The sequence below is a fragment of the Panulirus ornatus genome, chromosome 13 (assembly GCF_036320965.1).
Source record: "Panulirus ornatus isolate Po-2019 chromosome 13, ASM3632096v1, whole genome shotgun sequence".
Lineage (NCBI taxonomy): Eukaryota > Metazoa > Arthropoda > Malacostraca > Decapoda > Palinuridae > Panulirus > Panulirus ornatus.
Genome location: NC_092236.1, coordinates 21,570,544 through 21,594,990, shown reverse-complemented (window position 1 = coordinate 21,594,990; position 24,447 = coordinate 21,570,544). Strand labels below are relative to the sequence as shown.

The following is a 24,447-nucleotide window of genomic DNA, read 5'->3' as shown; positions in this document are numbered from 1 at the left end:
AAAAGAAGAGGTGGTGAATGCTCTGCAAAAGATTAAAGGTAGCAAAGTGGCTCGATTGGATAGGAATGCAGTTAATTTTCTTAAGAAATGAGGTGACAGTGTTGCTGAATGGATAAATAGGAGATTCATTGTACTTATGGCCTAAAGAGAGGTGACTGAGGATTGGTGGAATGCCTGCATAGTGTTACAAATATAAGCCAATGTTCGTATGTCAGTTATGACTTTGTAAAGTGTACCTGGTAAGTTGTACAGGAGAGTGGTGACTGAGGCAATGACATAAACAGAGGTTTAGACTGGGTAGGCACAATGTAATTTCAGAAGTGGTAGAGGATGCATGAATCAAGTGTATGCTCTTAATGATTCATGTGAGAAAAACTTAAGAGAAAAACAGGATTTGTATGAGGCATTTGTAGATCTGAAGAAAGCATATACTAGGGTCGACAAAGAAGCACTGTGGAAGGTGTAATGAATATACACGGTGTGGGAAGAAAGTTACCAGAAGAGTGCAGAGTACAAAGGGAGGTGAGTGAGTCATTCTAGGTGAAGGTGGGTCTGTGGTGAAGGTGTGTGATGTTACCATGGGTGCTTAACCTGTTTACAGATGGAGTGGTGAGGGAGGAGAGTGCATGGATATGAGAGAGAGGTATCCAGGGAGGCAAGTCAGTCACCATTTGCTGATAATACAGCTCTGGTATAATATGCAAGTGAGAAACTACTGGCATGGCTTCTGAGCTAAATAGACCAGGTGAAAGAAGAAAGCTGACAGTCAAAGTGAATAAAAGTATGGTTACTGAGTTTAGCTTTGGAGAGAGAGTTTGAATAGAGGAAGTGGAGTGTTTCAGATGCCTGGAGGTGGAGACAGCTAAAGTGAGCCATAGGCTGCGTGAGGGGGTTAAGGTACTGGACATATTGAGGAGTAAGTGGAAAGAGAGGTCACTGTCAGTTACGGAAAAGATGGGTAAGTTTGATGGTAGAGTAGTTGCAATGGTGTTGTATGGATGCAAAGCATGGGCTCCTAGATATACAAAGCACTCTTTTTCCAAGTCCTTTGCATTCATATTTACTCTCAAACTCTCTTGTCTCATCACCCTGCTGCAACTCACTGAAAAATATGAGTGAAAAGTACTTGGAGAAAGAGAGAATTGTATGTGATGTTACACTTACGGATCTGGAGAAAGTGTATGATAAGACTGACAGACAGACCTTGTGAAAGGTTTTACAAATATCTAGGATGAATGGAAAGTTACAAAATGCAGTGAGTTTTTACCATAAGGGTAGAGCATGTGTTAAGAGTAGGAAAGGAGGAGAGTAAGCAGTTTTCAGAGAAACTGGGGCTGCATCAAGAATGAGTGTGTCAATGTGGTTGCTTAATCTGCTTGTGGATGGTTTGGTGAAGGAGGTGACAAGTCTATGATATGCCAGGGTAAGGGGCTATAGGGGTAAATCAATTACTGTTTGCAAATGACATGGCTCTGGCAGGGGACTCAAGAAACTCCAAACACAAATGACAGAATTTGGAAGAGTTCATGTATGGAGAAAGTTGACAGTGCATGCGAACATAGGTAAGGATTTTGGAAATGAGAATATGTTTCATTTACCTCTTGTTTTGACCAAACTCAAACATGTGAAACACTTATGGAGTTACAAGAGAATAACTGTGATCCAATGAGTATGGCTTAGGTAAGTTCACATAGCTATATAAGGCTGAGAACGTTGTTGTGTAAAGCCTCAAGTCTTGTTTTCTCATAAGGCCTACTCCATGCCCTCTATGTGGTCCATTTATTGGCAATTGTTTAATAAATTTCTAATAGTGGAAAAAATTAAGGTAAGATACTAAGAGAAAAACTAAGTTTGAGGTTGATCATGTGAACAGTCTTTGAGAAGTCAAAAGATGATAGACATCATATAACAGATGGACAAAACAAAGGTTGCAGCAATAACTCCATTAACTGAACTAAAGATAAAATCCATGTTGTAGATATTCAGGTAAATATAAATAATATTATACATAAAGAAAATACTGTCTGCTGATCAGTTCAACACACCATTTCAAAAGGCAAAAAGACTTACTCTATATTCTTTGCAGAAACAGACAGCCAGGTGGATGTGAAATGTTTGACATCACTCAGTTTATTGGCCCGATCACAAACGTGAGGTGGTGGAGGTGGGGAAGCTACTCTCTCTCTCACCCGTAGCAGAACATCAGGTAATGGATCATCCTCTATGACTGAAGCATCTGGGTTTGTAGTCTCCTCAGCATCAGCAGCACTGTAGGTGGCAGCAGAATCTTCAGTCCCAAGACCAATGCGGACGTGGATTTGTTTGTTTGGCAATCCTACCTAAGAACATAAACAGCATAGATCTGTAAGTACTGTTTCTTTAATAATCAGTCCTTTTTCTTGAAACTTTCATATCTAATATTACACTTTTATCCTAAAAGAATCATGAAGATAAGAAATATGTGATAATTAACTTTGGAAGAATATGAGCAAGTAATAAAAGACTGAGGAAAGACTTAAAGAGCTGGTAATATACAGGATACTGACATTCTATCTATAAAATGCATTCTTTTAAAAAAAAAATGCATTCTTTTCAAAAGTGGCTTGTTGAAGCAAAATCAATTTCTATCTATCTATATCTCTGATGCCCATGACAGGATAAAATTGCTAGAGGGAAGTCCTAGCATACATCCTCCAAGCTCTGCTGAATGTAGCATACAAATATTCAGAACATGATGCAGCAAAATGAATCTAAATTTTTACCTTTGTTTCAGGTCCCTGTGGATCAGTAATCTCCTTTGTATCATTTTCATCTGTTACTTCTGGTTGTGGAGATGAGGAGCTGTCCTCAACCTCTGCCTCCTCCTCATTTTCATTTTCAAGATCTAAGCTTATAACTTCCTCCATGTCACCTGCCAAGATGTACAATATATTCACTTCTATCTTTCTGACACGGTGTATGCATCTAGAACCACCTTATTGAATTTACTACTGTACATAAAAGTCATATAATGTCAACAAAAGGAAGACAAACAACACAAATTTTTCACATAACAGCTGACATGCTTTCCTCTTCCCACTTTTCAGGAGGTATGATCATTCTTCATGAGAAGAATTAGCATATTCCAAGCTCCCTGACAGGCATGATTTCCCCTGCACATAAAAAGCACATAATTGTTGGGTAAAGATGGACAGGTTTGATGTTACAGTAATCCCAACAGTGCTATAAATATGCAAATCTGAGCCTTAGGACAATTAAAACAACTACCATTTGCATATCCTGGAATCAAACATTTTTCCTTCAGAGATAAGGATCATCATTGTAGCTTCAAGTCAACAGCTAACATTATTTGTGCCTTCTTAGTCACACTGACATCTTGCAGGTTTTTCTAAATTATCTGTATGCCTTCCACCTTTTACCACCTAATCTGAGTTTCTGATATCATCTACTAAAACAGACAGCATCCCAAGGACCCAGTGGTCTATTGCTGTTTGAAATCCTTCATATTCCTTTGTACAGTGGCATTGGCTTTACACAACACAGCCAGAGCAGTAACTGCACCTTTTAACGATGCTTCATATCATTCACATAGTAAATAGGTATGTCTGACGTTATAGCAATCCCAACAGCAATGTATGGACATAAGTCCTGGGCTCTGAATGCAAAAGAAAGGAAAAGAGTAAACTTACACAAATGTAATGTCTGAGGACAATATGTGGTGTAAAATGGTCTGATCATGCAGGAATGTCAGAGTATCAGAGAGGTGGGGTAGCACACACAGTCTAACTGAGAGGGCCAACCTGGGTGTGCTAAAGTGGCTCAACCATATGGTAAAGATGAGTAAAGAAAACCTGATTGACAGCATCAATGCATCAAATGAGGATGCTAGAAGGGGAATACCTACCTATCTTTAAGGGAGGCCAAGAAGGCGATGGGAGGATGGGAGTAAACGAGGCTCTGGAGATATTAGGCATGAACATTAGGAGAGAAATAAGCATGCTATAGAATTAACTGGAATGCTGTGGTGTGTCCTCAGTGGGCTGAACCTTGGCATATGAAGCAATCAAGGAAAGCCAGATAGTAGTCTCAGGATGTGGATGGAAGGATCTAGTTTTACTACATCATATATGATATTTAGAGTGGATGTGTGCAAATAAAGCCACTGTTTATTCCAGATATTACCTCCCTAAGGCAGAAGAGACAATTAGGCATAAAGGAAACAAATTTACATCTCAAACTATTTACTGATCCTATATGACGAAAACTTTCAGACTAACAAATATTACAGTGCCAGCACATGAGCCTTTACTTGTAAGCAAAAAAATATCTCTATATAGTAATCCAAAATGTATTAGGAATCACCTCCGTAAACCAAAAGCTTTCTGAAATTCTGCAGTGAAATTCTGAAAAGTGTACCTAGAAAGTCTCACTACACCTGATCCCCTACTTATGACCATCAGCACATATGACCAGAAAAAGAATATCATGTGAGAATATTCATGTGAGAAACTGAAGAAGCTGGTGACTGAGTTTGGCAAAGTGTGTGAAAGAAGAAAGTTAAGAGTAAATGTGAATAAGAGCAAGGTTATTAGGTACAGTAGGGTTGAGGGTCAAGTCAACTGGGAAGTGAGTCTGAATGGAGAAAAACTGGAGGAAGTGAAGTGTTTTAGATATCTGGGAGTGGATCTGGCAGCGGATGGAACCATGGAAGCGGAAGTGGATCACAGGGTGGGGGAGGGGGCGAAAATTCTGGGAGCCTTGAAGAATGTGTGGAAGTCGAGAACATTATCTCGGAAAGCAAAAATGGGTATGTTTGAAGGAATAGTGGTTCCAACAATGTTCTATGGTTGCGAGGCGTGGGCTATGGATAGAGTTGTGCGCAGAAGGATGGATGTGCTGGAAATGAGATGTTTGAGGACAATGTGTGGTGTGAGGTGGTTTGATCGAGTAAGTAACGTAAGGGTAAGAGAGATGCGTGGAAATAAAAAGAGCGTGGTTGAGAGAGCAGAAGAGGGTGTTTTGAAATGGTTTGGGCACATGGAGAGAGTGAATGAGGAAAGATTGACCAAGAGGATATATGTGTCGGAGGTGGAGGGAACGAGGAGAAGAGGGAGGCCAAATTGGAGGTGGAAAGATGGAGTGAAAAAGATTTTGTGTGATCGGGGCCTGAAGATGCAGGAGGGTGAAAGGAGGGCAAGGAATAGAGTGAATTGGAGCAATGTGGTATACCGGGGTTGACGTGCTGTCAGTGGATTGAATCAAGGCATGTGAAGCGTCTGGGGTAAACAATGGAAAGCTGTGTAGGTATGTATATTTGCGTGTGTGGACGTATGTATATACATGTGTATGGGGGTGGGTTGGGCCATTTCTTTCGTCTGTTTCCTTGCGCTACCTCGCGAACGCGGGAGACAGCGGCAAAAAAAAAAAAAAAAAAAAAAAAAAAAAATGAGTTGAAAAAGAGGGCAAAGGAGAATTGGGGTGGACCAACAGCAATACAAAAATGAAACTCTGATCATAATGAATTCACAGACATGAAGGTACTATCTATCTGAGGTAAGGATATTTATTTATTCTATTTATTTTACTTTGTCGCTGTCTCCCGCGTTAGTGAGGTAGTGCAAGGAACAGACAAAAAGAATGGCCCAACCCACCCACATACATACATATATACATACACATCCACACATGCAAGTATACATACCTATACATCTCAACGTATACATATATATACACACACAGACATATACATATATTTTTTTTTTTTTTTTTTTTTTATACTTTGTCGCTGTCTCCCGCGTTTGCGAGGTAGCGCAAGGAAACAGACGAAAGAAATGGCCCAACCCCCCCCATACACATGTATATACATACGTCCACACACGCAAATATACATACCTACACAGCTTTCCATGGTTTACCCCAAACGCTTCACATGCCTTGATTCAATCCACTGACAGCACGTCAACCCCGGTATACCACATCGCTCCAATTCACTCTATTCCTTGCCCTCCTTTCACCCTCCTGCATGTTCAGGCCCCGATCACACAAAATCTTTTTCACTCCATCTTTCCACCTCCAATTTGGTCTCCCTCTTCTCCTCGTTCCCTCCACCTCCGACACATATATCCTCTTGGTCAATCTTTCCTCACTCATTCTCTCCATGTGCCCAAACCACTTCAAAACACCCTCTTCTGCTCTCTCAACCACGCTCTTTTTATTTCCACACATCTCTCTTACCCTTACGTTGCTCACTCGATCAAACCACCTCACACCACACATTGTCCTCAAACATCTCATTTCCAGCACATCCATCCTCCTGCGCACAACTCTATCCATAGCCCACGCCTCGCAACCATACAACATTGTTGGAACCACTATTCCTTCAAACATACCCATTTTTGCTTTCCGAGATAATGTTCTCGACTTCCACACATTCTTCAGGGCCCCCAGAATTTTCGCCCCCTCCCCCACCCTATGATCCACTTCCGCTTCCATGGTTCCATCCGCTGCCAGATCCACTCCCAGATATCTAAAACACTTCACTTCCTCCAGTTTTTCTCCATTCAAACTCACCTCCCAATTGACTTGACCCTCAACCCTACTGTACCTAATAACCTTGCTCTTATTCACATTTACTCTTAACTTTCTTCTTCCACACACTCTACCAAACTCAGTCACCAGCTTCTGCAGTTTCTCACATGAATCAGCCACCAGCTGATATATACACATGTAAATAATTCATACTGTCTGCCTTTATTCATTCCCATCGCCACCCCCGCCACATATAAAATAACAACCCCCTCCCCCACATGTGCACAAGGTAGCGCTAGGAAAAGACAACAAAGGCCACATTCGTTCACACTCAGTCTCTAGCTGTCATGTATAATGCACCGAAACCACAGCTCCCTTTCCACATCCAGGCCCCACAGAACTTCCCATGGTTTACCCCAGATGCTTCACATGCTCTGGTTCAGTCCATTGACAGCACGTCGACCCCGGTATACCACATCGTTCCAATTCACTCTATTCCTTGCATGCCTTTCACCCTCCTGCATGTTCAGGCCCCGATCACTCAAAATCTTTTTCACTCCATCTTTCCACCTCCAATTTGGTCTACCACTTCTCCTCGTTCCCTCCACCTCTGACACACATATCTTCTTGGTCAATCTTTCCTCACTCATTCTCTCCATGTGACCAAACCATTTCATAACACCCTCTTCTGCTCTCTCAACCACACTCTTTTTATTACCACACATCTCTCTTACCCTATTATTTCTTACTCGATCAAACCACCTCACACCACATATTGTCCTCAAACATCTCATTTCCAGCACATCCACCCACCTCCGCACAACTCTATCTATAGCCCACGCCTCGCAACCACGTAACATTGTTGGAACCACTATTCCTTCAAACATACCCATTTTTGCTTTCCAAAATAATGTTCTTGACTTCCACACATTCTTCAACACTCCCAGAACTTTTGCCCCCTCCCCCACCCTATGATTCACTTCCGCTTCCATGGTTCCATCTGCTGCCAAATCCACTCCCAGATATCTAAAACACTTTACTTCCTCCAGTTTTTCTCCATTCAAACTAACCTCCCAATTGACTCGTCCTTCAACCCTACTATACCTAATAACCTTGCTCTTATTCACATTTACTCTCAAATTTCTTCTTTCACACACTTTACCAAACTCAGTCATTAGCTTCTGCAGTTTCTCACATGAATCAGCCACCAGTGCTGTATCATCAGTGAACAACAACTGACTCACTTTCCAAGCTCTCTCATCCACAACAGACTGCATACTTGCCCCTCTTTCCAAAACTCTTGCATTCACCTCCCTAAAAACCCAATCCATAAACAAGTTAAACAACCATGGAGACATCACACACCCCTGCCACAAACCAACATTCACTGAGAACCAATCACTTTCCTCTCTTCCTACACGTACACATGCCTTACATCCTTGATAAAAACTTTTCACTGCTTCTAACAACTTTCCTCCCACACCACATATTCTTAGTACCTTCCACAAAGCATCTCTATCAACTCTATCATATGCCTTCTCCAGATCCATAAGTGCTACATACAAATCCATTTGCTTTTCCAAGTATTTCTCACATACGTTCTTCAAAGCAAACACCTGATCCACACATCCTCTACCACTTCTGAAACAACACTGGTCTTCCCCAATCTGATGCTCTATACATGTCTTCACCCTCTCAATCAATACCCCCCCTCCCATATAATTTCCAGGAATACTCAACAAACTTATACCTCTGTACTTTGAGCACTCACTTTTATCCCCTCTGCCTTTGTACAATGGCACTATGCAAGCATTCCGCCAATCCTCACGCACCTCACTATGAGTCATACATACATTAAATAACCTCACCAACCAGTCAACAATACAGTCACCCCCTTTTTAATAAATTCCACTGCAATACCATCCAAACCCACTACCTTGCAGGCTTTCATCTTCCGTAAAGCTTTTACTACCTCTTCTCTGTTTACCAAATCATTCTCCCTAACTCTCTCACTTTGCACACCACCTCGACCAAAACACGCTATCATCAAACACATTTAACAAACCTTCAAAATACTCACTCCATCTCCTTCTCACACCACCACTACTTGTTATCACCTCCCCATTAGCCCCCTTCACTAAAGTTTCCATTTGTTCCCATGTCTTACACACTTTATTTACCTCCTTCCAAAACATCTTTTTACCATCCCTAAAATTTAATGATACTCTCTCACCCTAACTCTCATTTGCCCTCTTTTTCACCTCTTGCACCTTTCTCTTGACCTCTTGCCTCTTTCTTTTATACGTCTGCCAGTCATTTGCATTATTTCCCTGCAAAAATCGTCCAAATGCCTCTCTCTTCTCTTTCACTAATACTCTTACTTCTTCATCCCACCACTCACTACCCTTTCTAATCAGCCCACCTCCCACTCCGCTCATGCCACAAGCATCTTTTGCGCAATCCATCACTGATTCCCTAAATACATCCCATTCCTCCCCCACTCCCCTTACTTCCATTGTTCTCACCTTTTTCCATTCTGTACTCAGTCTCTCCTGGTACTTCCTCACACAAGTCTCCTTCCCAAGCTCACTTACTCTCACCACCCTCTTCACCTCAACATTCAGTCTTCTTTTCTGAAAACCCATACAAATCTTCACCTTAGCCTCCACAAGATAATATATATATATATAGCAATATATCCTCGGGAAGGAGACTTGTGTGAGAAAGTACCAGGAGAGACTGAGCACAGAATGGAAAAAGGTGAGGACAAAGGACATAAGGGGAGTGGGGGAGGAATGGGATGTATTTAGGGAAGCAGTGATGGCTTGCGCAAGGGATGCTTGTGGCATGAGAAGCATGGGAGGTGGGCTGATTAGAAAGGGTAGTGAGTGGTGGGATGAAGTAAGAGTATTAGTGAAAGAGAAGAGAGAGGCATTTGGACGATTTTTGCAGGGAAAAAATGCAATTGAGTGGGAGATGTATAAAAGAAAGAGACAGGAGGTCAAGAGAAAGGTGCAAGAGGCGAAAAAAAGGGCAAATGAGAGTTGGGGTGAGAGAGTATCATTAAATTTTAGGGAGAATAAAAAGATGTTCTGGAAGGAGGTAAATAAAGTGCGTAAGACAAGGAAGCAAATGGGAACTTCAGTGAAGGGCGCAAATGGGGAGGTGATAACAAGTAGTGGTGATGTGAGAAGGAGATGGAGTGAGTATTTTGAAGGTTTGCTGAATGTGTTTGATGATAGAGTGGCAGATATAGGGTGTTTTGGTCGAGGTGGTGTGCAAAGTGAGAGGGTTAGGGAAAATGATTTGGTAAACAGAGAAGAGGTAGTAAAAGTTTTGCGGAAGATGAAAGCCGGCAAGGCAGCAGGTTTGGATGGTATTGCAGTGGAATTTATTAAAAAAGGGGGTGACTGTATTGTTGACTGGTTGGTAAGGTTATTTAATGTATGTATGACTCATGGTGAGGTGCCTGAGGATTGGCGGAATGCGTGCATAGTGCCATTGTACAAAGGCAAAGGGGATAAGAGTGAGTGCTCAAATTACAGAGGTATAAGTTTGTTGAGTATTCCTGGTAAATTAAATGGGAGGGTATTGATTGAGAGGGTGAAGGCATGTACAGAGCATCAGATTGGGGAAGAGCAGTGTGGTTTCAGAAGTGGTAGAGGATGTGTGGATCAGGTGTTTGCTTTGAAGAATGTATGTGAGAAATACTTAGAAAAGCAAATGGATCTGTATGTAGCATTTATGGATCTGGAGAAGGCATATGATAGAGTTGATAGAGATGCTCTGTGGAAGGTATTAAGAATATATGGTGTGGGAGGCAAGTTGTTAGAAGCAGTGAAAAGTTTTTATCGAGGATGTAAGGCATGTGTACATGTAGGAAGAGAGGAAAGTGATTGGTTCTCAGTGAATGTAGGTTTGCGGCAGGGGTGTGTGATGTCTCCATGGTTGTTTAATTTGTTTATGGATAGGGTTGTTAAGGAGGTGAATGCAAGAGTTTTGGAAAGAGGGGCAAGTATGAAGTCTGTTGGGGATGAGAGAGCTTGGGAAGTGAGTCAGTTGTTGTTCGCTGATGATACAGCGCTGGTGGTTGATTCATGTGAGAAACTGCAGAAGCTGGTGACTGAGTTTGGTAAAGTGTGTGAAAGAAGAAAGTTAAGAGTAAATGTGAATAAGAGCAAGGTTATTAGGTACAGTAGGGTTGAGGGTCAAGTCAACTGGGAGGTGAGTTTGAATGGAGAAAAACTGGAGGAAGTGAAGTGTTTTAGATATCTGGGAGTGGATCTGGCAGCGGATGGAACCATGGAAGCGGAAGTGGATCATAGGGTGGGGGAGGGGGCGAAAATTCTGGGAGCCTTGAAGAATGTGTGGAAGTCGAGAACATTATCTCGGAAAGCAAAAATGGGTATGTTTGAAGGAATAGTGGTTCCAACAATGTTGTATGGTTGCGAGGCATGGGCTATGGATAGAGTTGTGCGCAGAAGGATGGATGTGCTGGAAATGAGATGTTTGAGGACAATGTGTGGTGTGAGGTGGTTTGATCGAGTAAGTAACGTAAGGGTAAGAGAGATGCGTGGAAATAAAAAGAGCGTGGTTGAGAGAGCAGAAGAGGGTGTTTTGAAATGGTTTGGGCACATGGAGAGAGTGAATGAGGAAAGATTGACCAAGAGGATATATGTGTCGGAGGTGGAGGGAACGAGGAGAAGAGGGAGACCAAATTGGAGGTGGAAAGATGGAGTGAAAAAGATTTTGTGTGATCGGGGCCTGAAGATGCAGGAGGGTGAAAGGAGGGCAAGGAATAGAGTGAATTGGAGCAATGTGGTATACCGGGGTTGACTGCTGTCAGTGGATTGAATCAAGGCATGTGAAGCGTCTGGGGTAAACAATGGAAAGCTGTGTAGGTATGTATATTTGCGTGTGTGGACGTATGTATATACATGTGTATGGGGGTGGGTTGGGCCATTTCTTTCGTCTGTTTCCTTGCGCTACCTCGCGAACGCGGGAGACAGCGACAAAGCAAAAAAAAAAAAAAAAAAAAAAAAAAAAAAGAGTTGAAAAGAGGGCAAAGGAGAATTGGGGTGGACCAACAGCAATACAAAAATGAAACTCTGATCATAATGAATTCACAGACATGAAGGTACTATCTATCTGAGGTAAGGATATTTATTTATTCTATTTATTTTACTTTGTCGCTGTCTCCCGCGTTTGCGAGGTAGCGCAAGGAAACAGACGAAAGAAATGGCCCAACCCACCCACATACATACATATATACAAACACATCCACACATGCAAGTATACATACTATACATCTCAAACGTTATTACATATAATTATACACACACAGACATATACATATATTTTTTTTTTTTTTTTTTTTTTTTATACTTTGTCGCTGTCTCCCGCGTTTGCGAGGTAGCGCAAGGAAACAGACGAAAGAAATGGCCCAACCCCCCCCATACACATGTATATACATACGTCCACACACGAAAATATACATACCTACACAGCTTTCCATGGTTTACCCCAGATGCTTCACATGCCCTGATTCAATCCACTGGCAGCACGTCAACCCCGGTATACCACATCGTTCCAATTCACTCTATTCCTTGCCCTCCTTTCACCCTCCTGCATGTTCAGGCCCCGATCACACAAAATCTTTTTCACTCCATCTTTCCACCTCCAATTTGGTCTCCCACTTCTCCTCGTTCCTCCACCTCCGACACATTATCCTCTTGGTCAATCTTTCCTCACTCATTCTCTCCATGTGACCAAAGCATTTCAAAACACCCTCTTCTGCTCTCTCAACCACACTCTTTTTATTACCACACATCTCTCTTACCCTTACGTTACTTACTCGATCAAACCACCTCACACCACACATTGTCCTCAAACATCTCATTTCCAGCACATCCATCCTCCTGCGCACAACTCTATCCATAGCCCACGCCTCGCAACCATACAACATTGTTGGAACCACTATTCCTTCAAACATACCCATTTTTGCTTTCCAAAATAATGTTCTTGACTTCCACACATTCTCTTGCCCCAGAATTTTCGCCCCCTCCCCCACCCTATGATCCACTTCCGCTTCCATGGTTCCATCCGCTGCCAATCCACTCCCAGATATCTAAAACACTTACTTCCTCCAGTTTTTCTCCATTCAAACTCACCTCCCAATTGACTTGACCCTCACCCTACTGTACCTAATAACCTTGCTCTTATTCACATTTACTCTTAACTTTCTTCTTTCACACACTTTACCAAACTCAGTCACCAGCTTCTGCAGTTTCTCACATGAATCAGCCACCAGCTTATATATACACATGTAAATAATTCATACTGTCTGCCTTATTCATTCCCATCTGCCACCACCCGCCACATATAAAATAACAACCCCCTCCCCCACATGTTGCACAGTAGCGCTAGGAAAAGACAACAAAGGCCACATTCGTTCACACTCAGTCTCTAGCTGTCATGTATAATGCACCGAAACCACAGCTCCCTTTCCACATCCAGGCCCCACAGAACTTCCCATGGTTTACCCCAGATGCTTCACAAGCTCTGGTTCAGTCCATTGACAGCACGTCGACCCCGTATACCAAAAAAAAAAACCCCCAAAATTCCCCCCCCCGTTCCAATTCACGCTATTCTTGCCCTCCTTTCACCCTCCTGCATGTTCAGGCCCCGATCACACAAAATCTTTTTCACTCCATCTTTCCACCTCCAATTTGGTCTCCCTCTTCTCCTCGTTCCCTCCACCTCCGACACATATATCCTCTTGGTCAATCTTTCCTCACTCATTCTCTCCATGTGCCCAAACCACTTCAAAACACCCTCTTCTGCTCTCTCAACCACGCTCTTTTTATTTCCACACATCTCTCTTACCCTTACGTTGCTCACTCGATCAAACCACCTCACACCACACATTGTCCTCAAACATCTCATTTCCAGCACATCCATCCTCCTGCGCACAACTCTATCCATAGCCCACGCCTCGCAACCATACAACATTGTTGGAACCACTATTCCTTCAAACATACCCATTTTTGCTTTCCGAGATAATGTTCTCGACTTCCACACATTCTTCAGGGCCCCCAGAATTTTCGCCCCCTCCCCCACCCTATGATCCACTTCCGCTTCCATGGTTCCATCCGCTGCCAGATCCACTCCCAGATATCTAAAACACTTCACTTCCTCCAGTTTTTCTCCATTCAAACTCACCTCCCAATTGACTTGACCCTCAACCCTACTGTACCTAATAACCTTGCTCTTATTCACATTTACTCTTAACTTTCTTCTTCCACACACTCTACCAAACTCAGTCACCAGCTTCTGCAGTTTCTCACATGAATCAGCCACCAGCTGATATATACACATGTAAATAATTCATACTGTCTGCCTTTATTCATTCCCATCGCCACCCCGCCACATATAAAATAACAACCCCCTCCCCCACATGTGCACAAGGTAGCGCTAGGAAAAGACAACAAAGGCCACATTCGTTCACACTCAGTCTCTAGCTGTCATGTATAATGCACCGAAACCACAGCTCCCTTTCCACATCCAGGCCCCACAGAACTTCCCATGGTTTACCCCAGATGCTTCACATGCTCTGGTTCAGTCCATTGACAGCACGTCGACCCCGGTATACCACATCGTTCCAATTCACTCTATTCCTTGCATGCCTTTCACCCTCCTGCATGTTCAGGCCCCGATCACTCAAAATCTTTTTCACTCCATCTTTCCACCTCCAATTTGGTCTACCACTTCTCCTCGTTCCCTCCACCTCTGACACACATATCTTCTTGGTCAATCTTTCCTCACTCATTCTCTCCATGTGACCAAACCATTTCATAACACCCTCTTCTGCTCTCTCAACCACACTCTTTTTATTACCACACATCTCTCTTACCCTATTATTTCTTACTCGATCAAACCACCTCACACCACATATTGTCCTCAAACATCTCATTTCCAGCACATCCACCCACCTCCGCACAACTCTATCTATAGCCCACGCCTCGCAACCACGTAACATTGTTGGAACCACTATTCCTTCAAACATACCCATTTTTGCTTTCCAAAATAATGTTCTTGACTTCCACACATTCTTCAACGCTCCCAGAACTTTTGCCCCCTCCCCCACCCTATGATTCACTTCCGCTTCCATGGTTCCATCTGCTGCCAAATCCACTCCCAGATATCTGAAACACTTTACTTCCTCCAGTTTTTCTCCATTCAAACTAACCTCCCAATTGACTCGTCCTTCAACCCTACTATACCTAATAACCTTGCTCTTATTCACATTTACTCTCAAATTTCTTCTTTCACACACTTTACCAAACTCAGTCATTAGCTTCTGCAGTTTCTCACATGAATCAGCCACCAGTGCTGTATCATCAGTGAACAACAACTGACTCACTTTCCAAGCTCTCTCATCCACAACAGACTGCATACTTGCCCCTCTTTCCAAAACTCTTGCATTCACCTCCCTAAAAACCCAATCCATAAACAAGTTAAACAACCATGGAGACATCACACACCCCTGCCACAAACCAACATTCACTGAGAACCAATCACTTTCCTCTCTTCCTACACGTACACATGCCTTACATCCTTGATAAAAACTTTTCACTGCTTCTAACAACTTTCCTCCCACACCACATATTCTTAGTACCTTCCACAAAGCATCTCTATCAACTCTATCATATGCCTTCTCCAGATCCATAAGTGCTACATACAAATCCATTTGCTTTTCCAAGTATTTCTCACATACGTTCTTCAAAGCAAACACCTGATCCACACATCCTCTACCACTTCTGAAACAACACTGCTCTTCCCCAATCTGATGCTCTATACATGTCTTCACCCTCTCAATCAATACCCCCCCCTCCCATATAATTTCCAGGAATACTCAACAAACTTATACCTCTGTACTTTGAGCACTCACTTTCATCCCCTCTGCCTTTGTACAATGGCACTATGCAAGCATTCCGCCAATCCTCACGCACCTCACTATGAGTCATACATACATTAAATAACCTCACCAACCAGTCAACAATACAGTCACCCCCTTTTTAATAAATTCCACTGCAATACCATCCAAACCCACTACCTTGCAGGCTTTCATCTTCCGTAAAGCTTTTACTACCTCTTCTCTGTTTACCAAATCGTTCTCCCTAACTCTCTCACTTTGCACACCACCTCGACCAAAACACGCTATCATCAAACACATTTAACAAACCTTCAAAATACTCACTCCATCTCCTTCTCACACCACCACTACTTGTTATCACCTCCCCATTAGCCCCCTTCACTAAAGTTTCCATTTGTTCCCATGTCTTACACACTTTATTTACCTCCTTCCAAAACATCTTTTTACTATCCCTAAAATTTAATGATACTCTCTCACCCTAACTCTCATATGCCCTCTTTTTCACCTCTTGCACCTTTCTCTTGACCTCTTGCCTCTTTCTTTTATACGTCTGCCAGTCATTTGCATTATTTCCCTGCAAAAATCGTCCAAATGCCTCTCTCTTCTCTTTCACTAATAATCTTACTTCATCCCACCACTCACTACCCTTTCTAATCAGCCCACCTCCCATGCTTCTCATGCCACAAGCATCCCTTGCGCAAGCCATCACTGCTTCCCTAAATACATCCCATTCCTCCCCCACTCCCCTTATGTCCTTTGTCCTCACCTTTTTCCATTCTGTGCTCAGTCTCTCCTGGTACTTTCTCACACAAGTCTCCTTCCCGAGGATATATTGCTATATATATATATATTATCTTGTGGAGGCTAAGGTGAAGATTTGTATGGGTTTTCAGAAAAGAAGACTGAATGTTGAGGTGAAGAGGGTGGTGAGAGTAAGTGAGCTTGGGAAGGAGACTTGTGTGAGGAAGTACCAGGAGAGACTGAGTACAGAATGGAAAAAGGTGAGAACAATGGAAGTAAGGGGAGTGGGGGAGGAATGGGATGTATTTAGGGAATCAGTGATGGATTGTGCAAAAGATGCTTGTGGCATGAGCGGAGTGGGAGGTGGGCTGATTAGAAAGGGTAGTGAGTGGTGGGATGAAGAAGTAAGAGTATTAGTGAAAGAGAAGAGAGAGGCATTTGGACGATTTTTGCAGGGAAAAAATGCAATTGAGTGGGAGATGTATAAAAGAAAGAGACAGGAGGTCAAGAGAAAGGTGCAAGAGGCGAAAAAAAGGGCAAATGAGAGTTGGGGTGAGAGAGTATCATTAAATTTTAGGGAGAATAAAAAGATGTTCTGGAAGGAGGTAAATAAAGTGCGTAAGACAAGGAAGCAAATGGGAACTTCAGTGAAGGGCGCAAATGGGGAGGTGATAACAAGTAGTGGTGATGTGAGAAGGAGATGGAGTGAGTATTTTGAAGGTTTGCTGAATGTGTTTGATGATAGAGTGGCAGATATAGGGTGTTTTGGTCGAGGTGGTGTGCAAAGTGAGAGGGTTAGGGAAAATGATTTGGTAAACAGAGAAGAGGTAGTAAAAGTTTTGCGGAAGATGAAAGCCGGCAAGGCAGCAGGTTTGGATGGTATTGCAGTGGAATTTATTAAAAAAGGGGGTGACTGTATTGTTGACTGGTTGGTAAGGTTATTTAATGTATGTATGACTCATGGTGAGGTGCCTGAGGATTGGCGGAATGCGTGCATAGTGCCATTGTACAAAGGCAAAGGGGATAAGAGTGAGTGCTCAAATTACAGAGGTATAAGTTTGTTGAGTATTCCTGGTAAATTAAATGGGAGGGTATTGATTGAGAGGGTGAAGGCATGTACAGAGCATCAGATTGGGGAAGAGCAGTGTGGTTTCAGAAGTGGTAGAGGATGTGTGGATCAGGTGTTTGCTTTGAAGAATGTATGTGAGAAATACTTAGAAAAGCAAATGGATCTGTATGTAGCATTTATGGATCTGGAGAAGGCATATGATAGAGTTGATAGAGATGCTCTGTGGAAGGTATTAAGAATATATGGTGTGGGAGGCAAGTTGTTAGAAGCAGTGAAAAGTTTTTATCGAGGATGTAAGGCATGTGTACATGTAGGAAGAGAGGAAAGTGATTGGTTCTCAGTGAATGTAGGTTTGCGGCAGGGGTGTGTGATGTCTCCATGGTTGTTTAATTTGTTTATGGATAGGGTTGTTAAGGAGGTGAATGCAAGAGTTTTGGAAAGAGGGGCAAGTATGAAGTCTGTTGGGGATGAGAGAGCTTGGGAAGTGAGTCAGTTGTTGTTCGCTGATGATACAGCGCTGGTGGTTGATTCATGTGAGAAACTGCAGAAGCTGGTGACTGAGTTTGGTAAAGTGTGTGAAAGAAGAAAGTTAAGAGTAAATGTGAATAAGAGCAAGGTTATTAGGTACAGTAGGGTTGAGGGTCAAGTCAACTGGGAGGTGAGTTTGAATGGAGAAAAACTGGAGGAAGTGAAGTGTTTTAGATATCTGGGAGTGGATCTGGCAGCGGATGGAACCATGGAAGCGGAAGTGGATCATAGGGTGGGGGAGGGGGCGAAAATTCTGGGAGCCTTGAAGAATGTGTGGAAGTCGAGAACATTATCTCGGAAAGCAAAAATGGGTATGTTTGAAGGAATAGTGGTTCCAACAATGTTGTATGGTTGCGAGGCATGGGCTATGGATAGAGTTGTGCGCAGAAGGATGGATGTGCTGGAAATGAGATGTTTGAGGACAATGTGTGGTGTGAGGTGGTTTGATCGAGTAAGTAACGTAAGGGTAAGAGAGATGCGTGGAAATAAAAAGAGCGTGGTTGAGAGAGCAGAAGAGGGTGTTTTGAAATGGTTTGGGCACATGGAGAGAGTGAATGAGGAAAGATTGACCAAGAGGATATATGTGTCGGAGGTGGAGGGAACGAGGAGAAGAGGGAGACCAAATTGGAGGTGGAAAGATGGAGTGAAAAAGATTTTGTGTGATCGGGGCCTGAAGATGCAGGAGGGTGAAAGGAGGGCAAGGAATAGAGTGAATTGGAGCAATGTGGTATACCGGGGTTGACGTGCTGTCAGTGGATTGAATCAAGGCATGTGAAGCGTCTGGGGTAAACAATGGAAAGCTGTGTAGGTATGTATATTTGCGTGTGTGGACGTATGTATATACATGTGTATGGGGGTGGGTTGGGCCATTTCTTTCGTCTGTTTCCTTGAGCTACCTCGCAAACGCGGGAGACAGCGACAAAGCAAAAAAAAAAAAAAATATATAATAACATATTTTGATATCTTAAAGTATGATAGGGAAAGACTGCATCTAGTGATTACTGTAATGCACTGTTACAGTGTTCCAGATGTGTTCAATTTCATGCTTAGGCATGAGACGGACATAAAAGATTAACAACAATTTCTGAAGAGATTCATAAAGAATACTAAGTGTCTCTTCGAATGTTGTGAAAAAAAGTCTGTTATGGATGATGCAAATGCAGGATTTTTTTTTTTATTTTTAGCCAGAGATTCCAGTCATGGCCAAAAGTCCTCATCAGAGATGGGCCATAATTGAAACAAAGGATTATGAAAAAGAAAAAAGAAGAAAACGGTGAAAATATTTACAAATTTTAGAGGAAGTGAAAACTCTGCCTTTCGAAAATGGCCAAGTAATAGTTACTACTAAGAAAAACATAAGAGGGTAGACAAACAAAGGATTATGAAAAAGAAAAAAGAAGAAAACGGTGAAAATATTTACAAATTTTAGAGGAAGTGAAAACTCTGCCTTTCGAAAATGGCCAAGTAATAGTTACTACTAAGAAAAACATAAGAGGGTAGACAGTTCCAGAGTTCAAGGTGTAAGAAAAGTAACAAGTATCAAAATGGTCGACTCTTGATTTGCCAATGGCCACACAGTTGCAATGCCATGTTCTGCAGTCTGTAAATATGTTCATGGAGAAGGTGCAGCAAAAGACATTTAGCTGACCCTTTTGTTACTCATCTTACAGTTAAAATGTTACATTATATGTTAAGATTGTAACTCTTCTAACAAACCACCGATTTTCTGGCATTCTTGGTTTGAAAGCCTTGCTGGATTAACCATTTTGCCAGAACAACTGTGGTCACATAATAATAATTCATCAACACCCCTCTAACCCACTAATTATACATCTCCCATGTGTCTAAAGTATACCATTCACTGCTAGAAATTTAGATTAAACAAATACTAAATGTTTGAGCACCCTAATATAGTAAGTCTGTCCTTAGCTTGTTTGAATCCTGTGGGGTCTTCTTCGTCTTCTGTTGTTAGTGTTTTCCTAGGTGCGCATCACCAGAATAATGCAGTTTCGTCTGCATTATACACGTGCTCAGGACTGAGGTGCTCATCAGCTACGAGTTTCATAAATTTGTCCACATACTCAGCAACTCCTTCGTGGTTTGCAGACCGCTTTTCTCCGCACACTTTATTCAAGAAAATTCCATGATGCTTCTTGAATTTTTGAAGCCATTTAAACTAGTCATGCTCATGTTGTAATTTAAGTTCTTTATGGAACAATTTAGCCTGGTCCATTATCATGCTACCTGACGAGTCCACTCCATCACTCCAACGCTGTCAAAACCATTCCATCATCACTTGATCAAGCTCAGTACTCTTACCATCTTTCATAGTTTTTCTAACCGTCATTTGCTTCTTGGAATTGCTGTATACATAGAAATTCAAAATTTTCTCCCTTTACTTCTGTAGATGTCACACAGCTTACGCACTGAAACACTACAGTCCATTTCTTTCAAGTTCTACTTTATCTTGTATCGATATGGACTCGTGAATACATGTGACACCACAACTGACACTCTCATATGTCTTAGAAGCAAAATAAGCAAAGAATCTTACAGAAATGCGGTATCACCACCAACAAGCGCACTGTAAAGAATGTAAATAAGTGTGCCCTACACACAATGCCATCTGTGGCCGCCCAGTAAGCTAGTCTGGTGGCTGCGGTAATTTCAAGTTCCTCACATAATTTTGTCTGGACTAAAGGAGGTGCCGAACCATCAGTTACCAGAAATTCGGTGGTGTACCTGTACTAAATATCTGTGTTGTATAAGACATCTATGTCTATCTAATGTCAAAGTTCTTTATTTAGTATCTATAGTAATTTATTTATTTTTCTTTTTTTTTTTGCTTTGTCGCTGTCTCACGCGTTTGCGAGGTAGCGCAAGGAAACAGACGAAAGAAATGGCCCAACCCACCCCCATACACATGTATATACATACGTCCACACACGCAAATATACATACCTACACAGCTTTCCATGGTTTACCCCAGACGCTTCACATGCCCTGATTCAATCCACTGGCAGCACGTCAACCCCGGTATACCACATCGATCCAATTCACTCTATTCCTTGCCCTCCTTTCACCCTCCTGCATGTTCAGGCCCCGATCACACAAAATCTTTTTCACTCCATCTTTCCACCTCCAATTTGGTCTCCCACTTCTCCTCGTTCCCTCCACCTCCGACACAAATATCCTCTTGGTCAATCTTTCCTCACTCATTCTCTCCATGTGCCCAAACCATTTCAAAACACCCTCTTCTGCTCTCTCAACCATGCTCTTTTTATTTCCACACATCTCTCTTACCCTTACGTTACTTACTCGATCAAACCACCTCACACCCCACATTGTCCTCAAACATCTCATTTCCAGCACATCCATCCTCCTGCGCACAACTCTATCCATAGCCCACGCCTCGCAACCATACAACATTGTTGGAACCACTATTCCTTCAAACATACCCATTTTTGCTTTCCGAGATAATGTTCTCGACTCCCACACATTCTTCAAGGCTCCCAGGATTTTCGCCCCCTCCCCCACCCTATGATCCACTTCCGCTTCCATCTGCTGCCAGATCCACTCCCAGATATCTAAAACACTTTACTTCCTCCAGTTTTGCTCCATTCAAACTTACCTCCCAATTGACTTGACCCTCAACCCTACTGTACCTAATAACCTTGCTCTTATTCACATTTACTCTTAACTTTCTTCTTTCACACACTTTACCAAACTCAGTCACCAGCTTCTGCAGTTTCTCACATGAATCAGCCAACAGCGCTGTATCATCAGCGAACAACAACTGACTCACTTCCCAAGCTCTCTCATCCCCAACAGACTTCATACTTGCCCCTCTTTCCAAAACTCTTGCATTTACCTCCCTAACAACCCCATCCATAAACAAATTAAACAACAATGGAGACATCACACACCCCTGCCGCAAACCTACATTCACTGAGAACCAATCACTTTCCTCTCTTCCTACACGTACACATGCCATACATCCTCGATAAAAACTTTTCACTGCTTCTAACAACTTGCCTCCCACACCATATATTCTTAATACCTTCCACAGAGCATCTCTATCAACTCTATCATATGCCTTCTCCAGATCCATAAATGCTACATACAAATCCATTTGCTTTTCTAAGTATTTCTCACATACATTCTTCAAAGCAAACACCTGATCCACACATCCTCTACCACTTCTGAAACCACACTGCTCTTCCCCAATCTGATGCTCTGTACATGCCTTCACCCTCTCAATCAATACCCTCCCATTTAATTTACCAGGAATACTCAACAAACTTATACCTCTATAATTTGAGCACTCACTCTTATCCCCTTTGCCTTTGTACAATGGCACTATGCACGCATTCCGCCATCCTCAGGCACCTCACCATGAGTCATACATACATTAAATAACCTTACCAACCAGTCAATAATACAGTCACCCCCTTTTTTAATAAATTCCACTGCAATACCATCCAAACCTGCTGCCTTGCCGGCTTTCATCTTCCGCAAAGCTTTTACTACCTCTTCTCTGTTTACCAAATCATTTTCCCTAACCTTCTCACTTTGCACACCACCTCGACCAAGACACCCTATATCTGCCACTCTATCATCAAACACATTCAACAAACCTTCAAAATACTCACTCCATCTCCTTCTCACATCCCCACTACTTGTTATCACCTCCCCATTTGCGCCCTTCACTGAAGTTCCCATTTGCTCCCTTGTCTTACACACTTTATTTACCTCCTTCCAGAATTTATTTATCTTTATATTTATCTTTATATTATGTTTTCAGTTAAATCTAATCTTATACAATGATTATGTGGATAAAATGTGTACTCCAGGATAAATACATAACCAATGACAACAAGAGTAATTCATCTGATAATTTCTAATTACTGGATCTACTTGTTAATATGAGCTAATCTGATAATTTGTGGATGCTAGCAAACTTAAAGATCTCACTGTTAGTTGATTCTGATGGCTTAATATCCTCTCATCAAACTTACTTAAAGAAAGAATATACAGTATCATTATGAACTGACAATATGGTAATCTCCTGTGACGAGTGGAATGAGGAGAAAATTTTCAGACCGTAGGATATGATCATGGAATTGGTTTGCAGATAATTCAAGATCTATAGAAAGAAGCAAATGAAAAAATGCTGCACTTCCTTGCAATTTTGCAAGGATGACAGAAACACTTGGTGAACCATGTAAGGTTGCATATTTCTATATGCTGACAAAGATACTTAGAAAACACTGCAAATTTCCACTTCGCAGGGTTAGGATGCTTTACATACAGTCACTCAATATAAATGTCCGCAACAAACAAAAAAGCCATTATCATAGTTTCAGAGAATCATGTAACTGATTCCCATTAGTTTCTGGAAACCAGAGGCTTCTAAAAAATAATCTAACAATTGCACATAACAGAAATTTTGTAGCATCTGCGGGCCTCAAATTGTTAAAATACCAAAATTTTTCATGATTCTTCACCAATTCTTAATAGTGGGGTAGTGCTAAACAGACGAAGAATGGCTTCATTTGCTCAAATTCACTTACTAGCAGGGTACGCTAATTAAGTATATGGTTGTTTAACTTATTCATAGATGAGGTTGTTAGGGAGGTGAATGCAAATGCAAGAGTTCTGGAGAGAGGAGCAAGTATGCAGTCTGATGTGGATGAGAGCTTAGGAAGTGAGTTACTTGTTGTTTGCTGATGATGCAGCGCTGGTGGCTGATTCGGGTGAGAAACTGCAGAAGCTGGTGACTGAGTTTGGTAAAGCATGTGAAAGAAGAAAGCTGAGAGTAAATGTGAATAAGAGCAAGGTTATTAGGTACAGAAGGGTTGAAGGACAAGTCAACTGGGAGGTAAGTTTGAATGGAGAAAAATTGGAGGAAGTAAAGTGTTTTAGATATCTGGGAGTGGATCTGGCACCAGATGGAACCATGGAAGCGGAAGTGAGTCACAGGGTGGGGGAGGGGGCGAATGTTCTGGGAGTGCTGAAGAATGTGTGGAAGTCGAGAACGTTATCTTGAAAAGCAAAAATGGGCATGTTTGAAGGAATTGTGGTTCCAACAATGTTATATGGTTACAAGGCGTGGGCTATAGATAGAGTTGTGCAGAGGAGGGTGGATGTGTTGGAAATGAGATGTGGTATGAGGTGGTTTGATTGAGTAAATAATGAAAGGGTAAGAGAGATGTGTGGTTATAAAAAGAGTGTGGTTGAGAGAGCAGAAGAGGGTGTATTGAAATGGTTTGGTCACATGGAGAGAATGAGTGAGAAAAGATTGACAAAGATGATATATGTGTCAGAGGTGGAGGGAACAAGGAGAAGTGGGAGACCATACTGGAGGTGGAAGGATGGCGTGAAAAAAAATTTTGAGCGATCAGGGCCTGAACATGCAGGGTGAAAGGCATGCAAGGAATAGAGTGAATTGGAACGATGTGGTATACCGGGGGCAATGTGCTGTCAATGGATTGAACAGGGGCATGTGAAGCGTCTCGGGTAAATCATGGAAAGTTTTGTGGGGCCTGGATGTGGAAAGGGAGCTGTGGTTTCGGTGCATTACACATGACAGCTAGAGACTGTGAACGAATGTGACCTTTGTTGTCTTTTCCTAGCACTACCTCGC

The 24,447-nt window shown here is 42.2% G+C and overlaps 1 protein-coding gene across 3 annotated transcripts in view; it reads right to left on the bottom strand.

Annotated features, from left to right (window-relative positions):
* The window catches only part of LOC139752803 (tetratricopeptide repeat protein 17), a 232,207-nt gene that overhangs the window by 34,798 nt on the left and 172,962 nt on the right, over window positions 1–24,447 (bottom strand). For all 3 annotated transcript variants that reach the window (XM_071668723.1, XM_071668721.1, XM_071668722.1), the window contains 2 exons: window positions 2,763–2,911; window positions 2,071–2,339 (listed from right to left, as the gene is read on the bottom strand). In XM_071668723.1, the coding sequence (XP_071524824.1) occupies window positions 2,071–2,339; window positions 2,763–2,911 (418 nt within the window). The remainder of the gene's footprint in view (window positions 1–2,070; window positions 2,340–2,762; window positions 2,912–24,447) is intronic.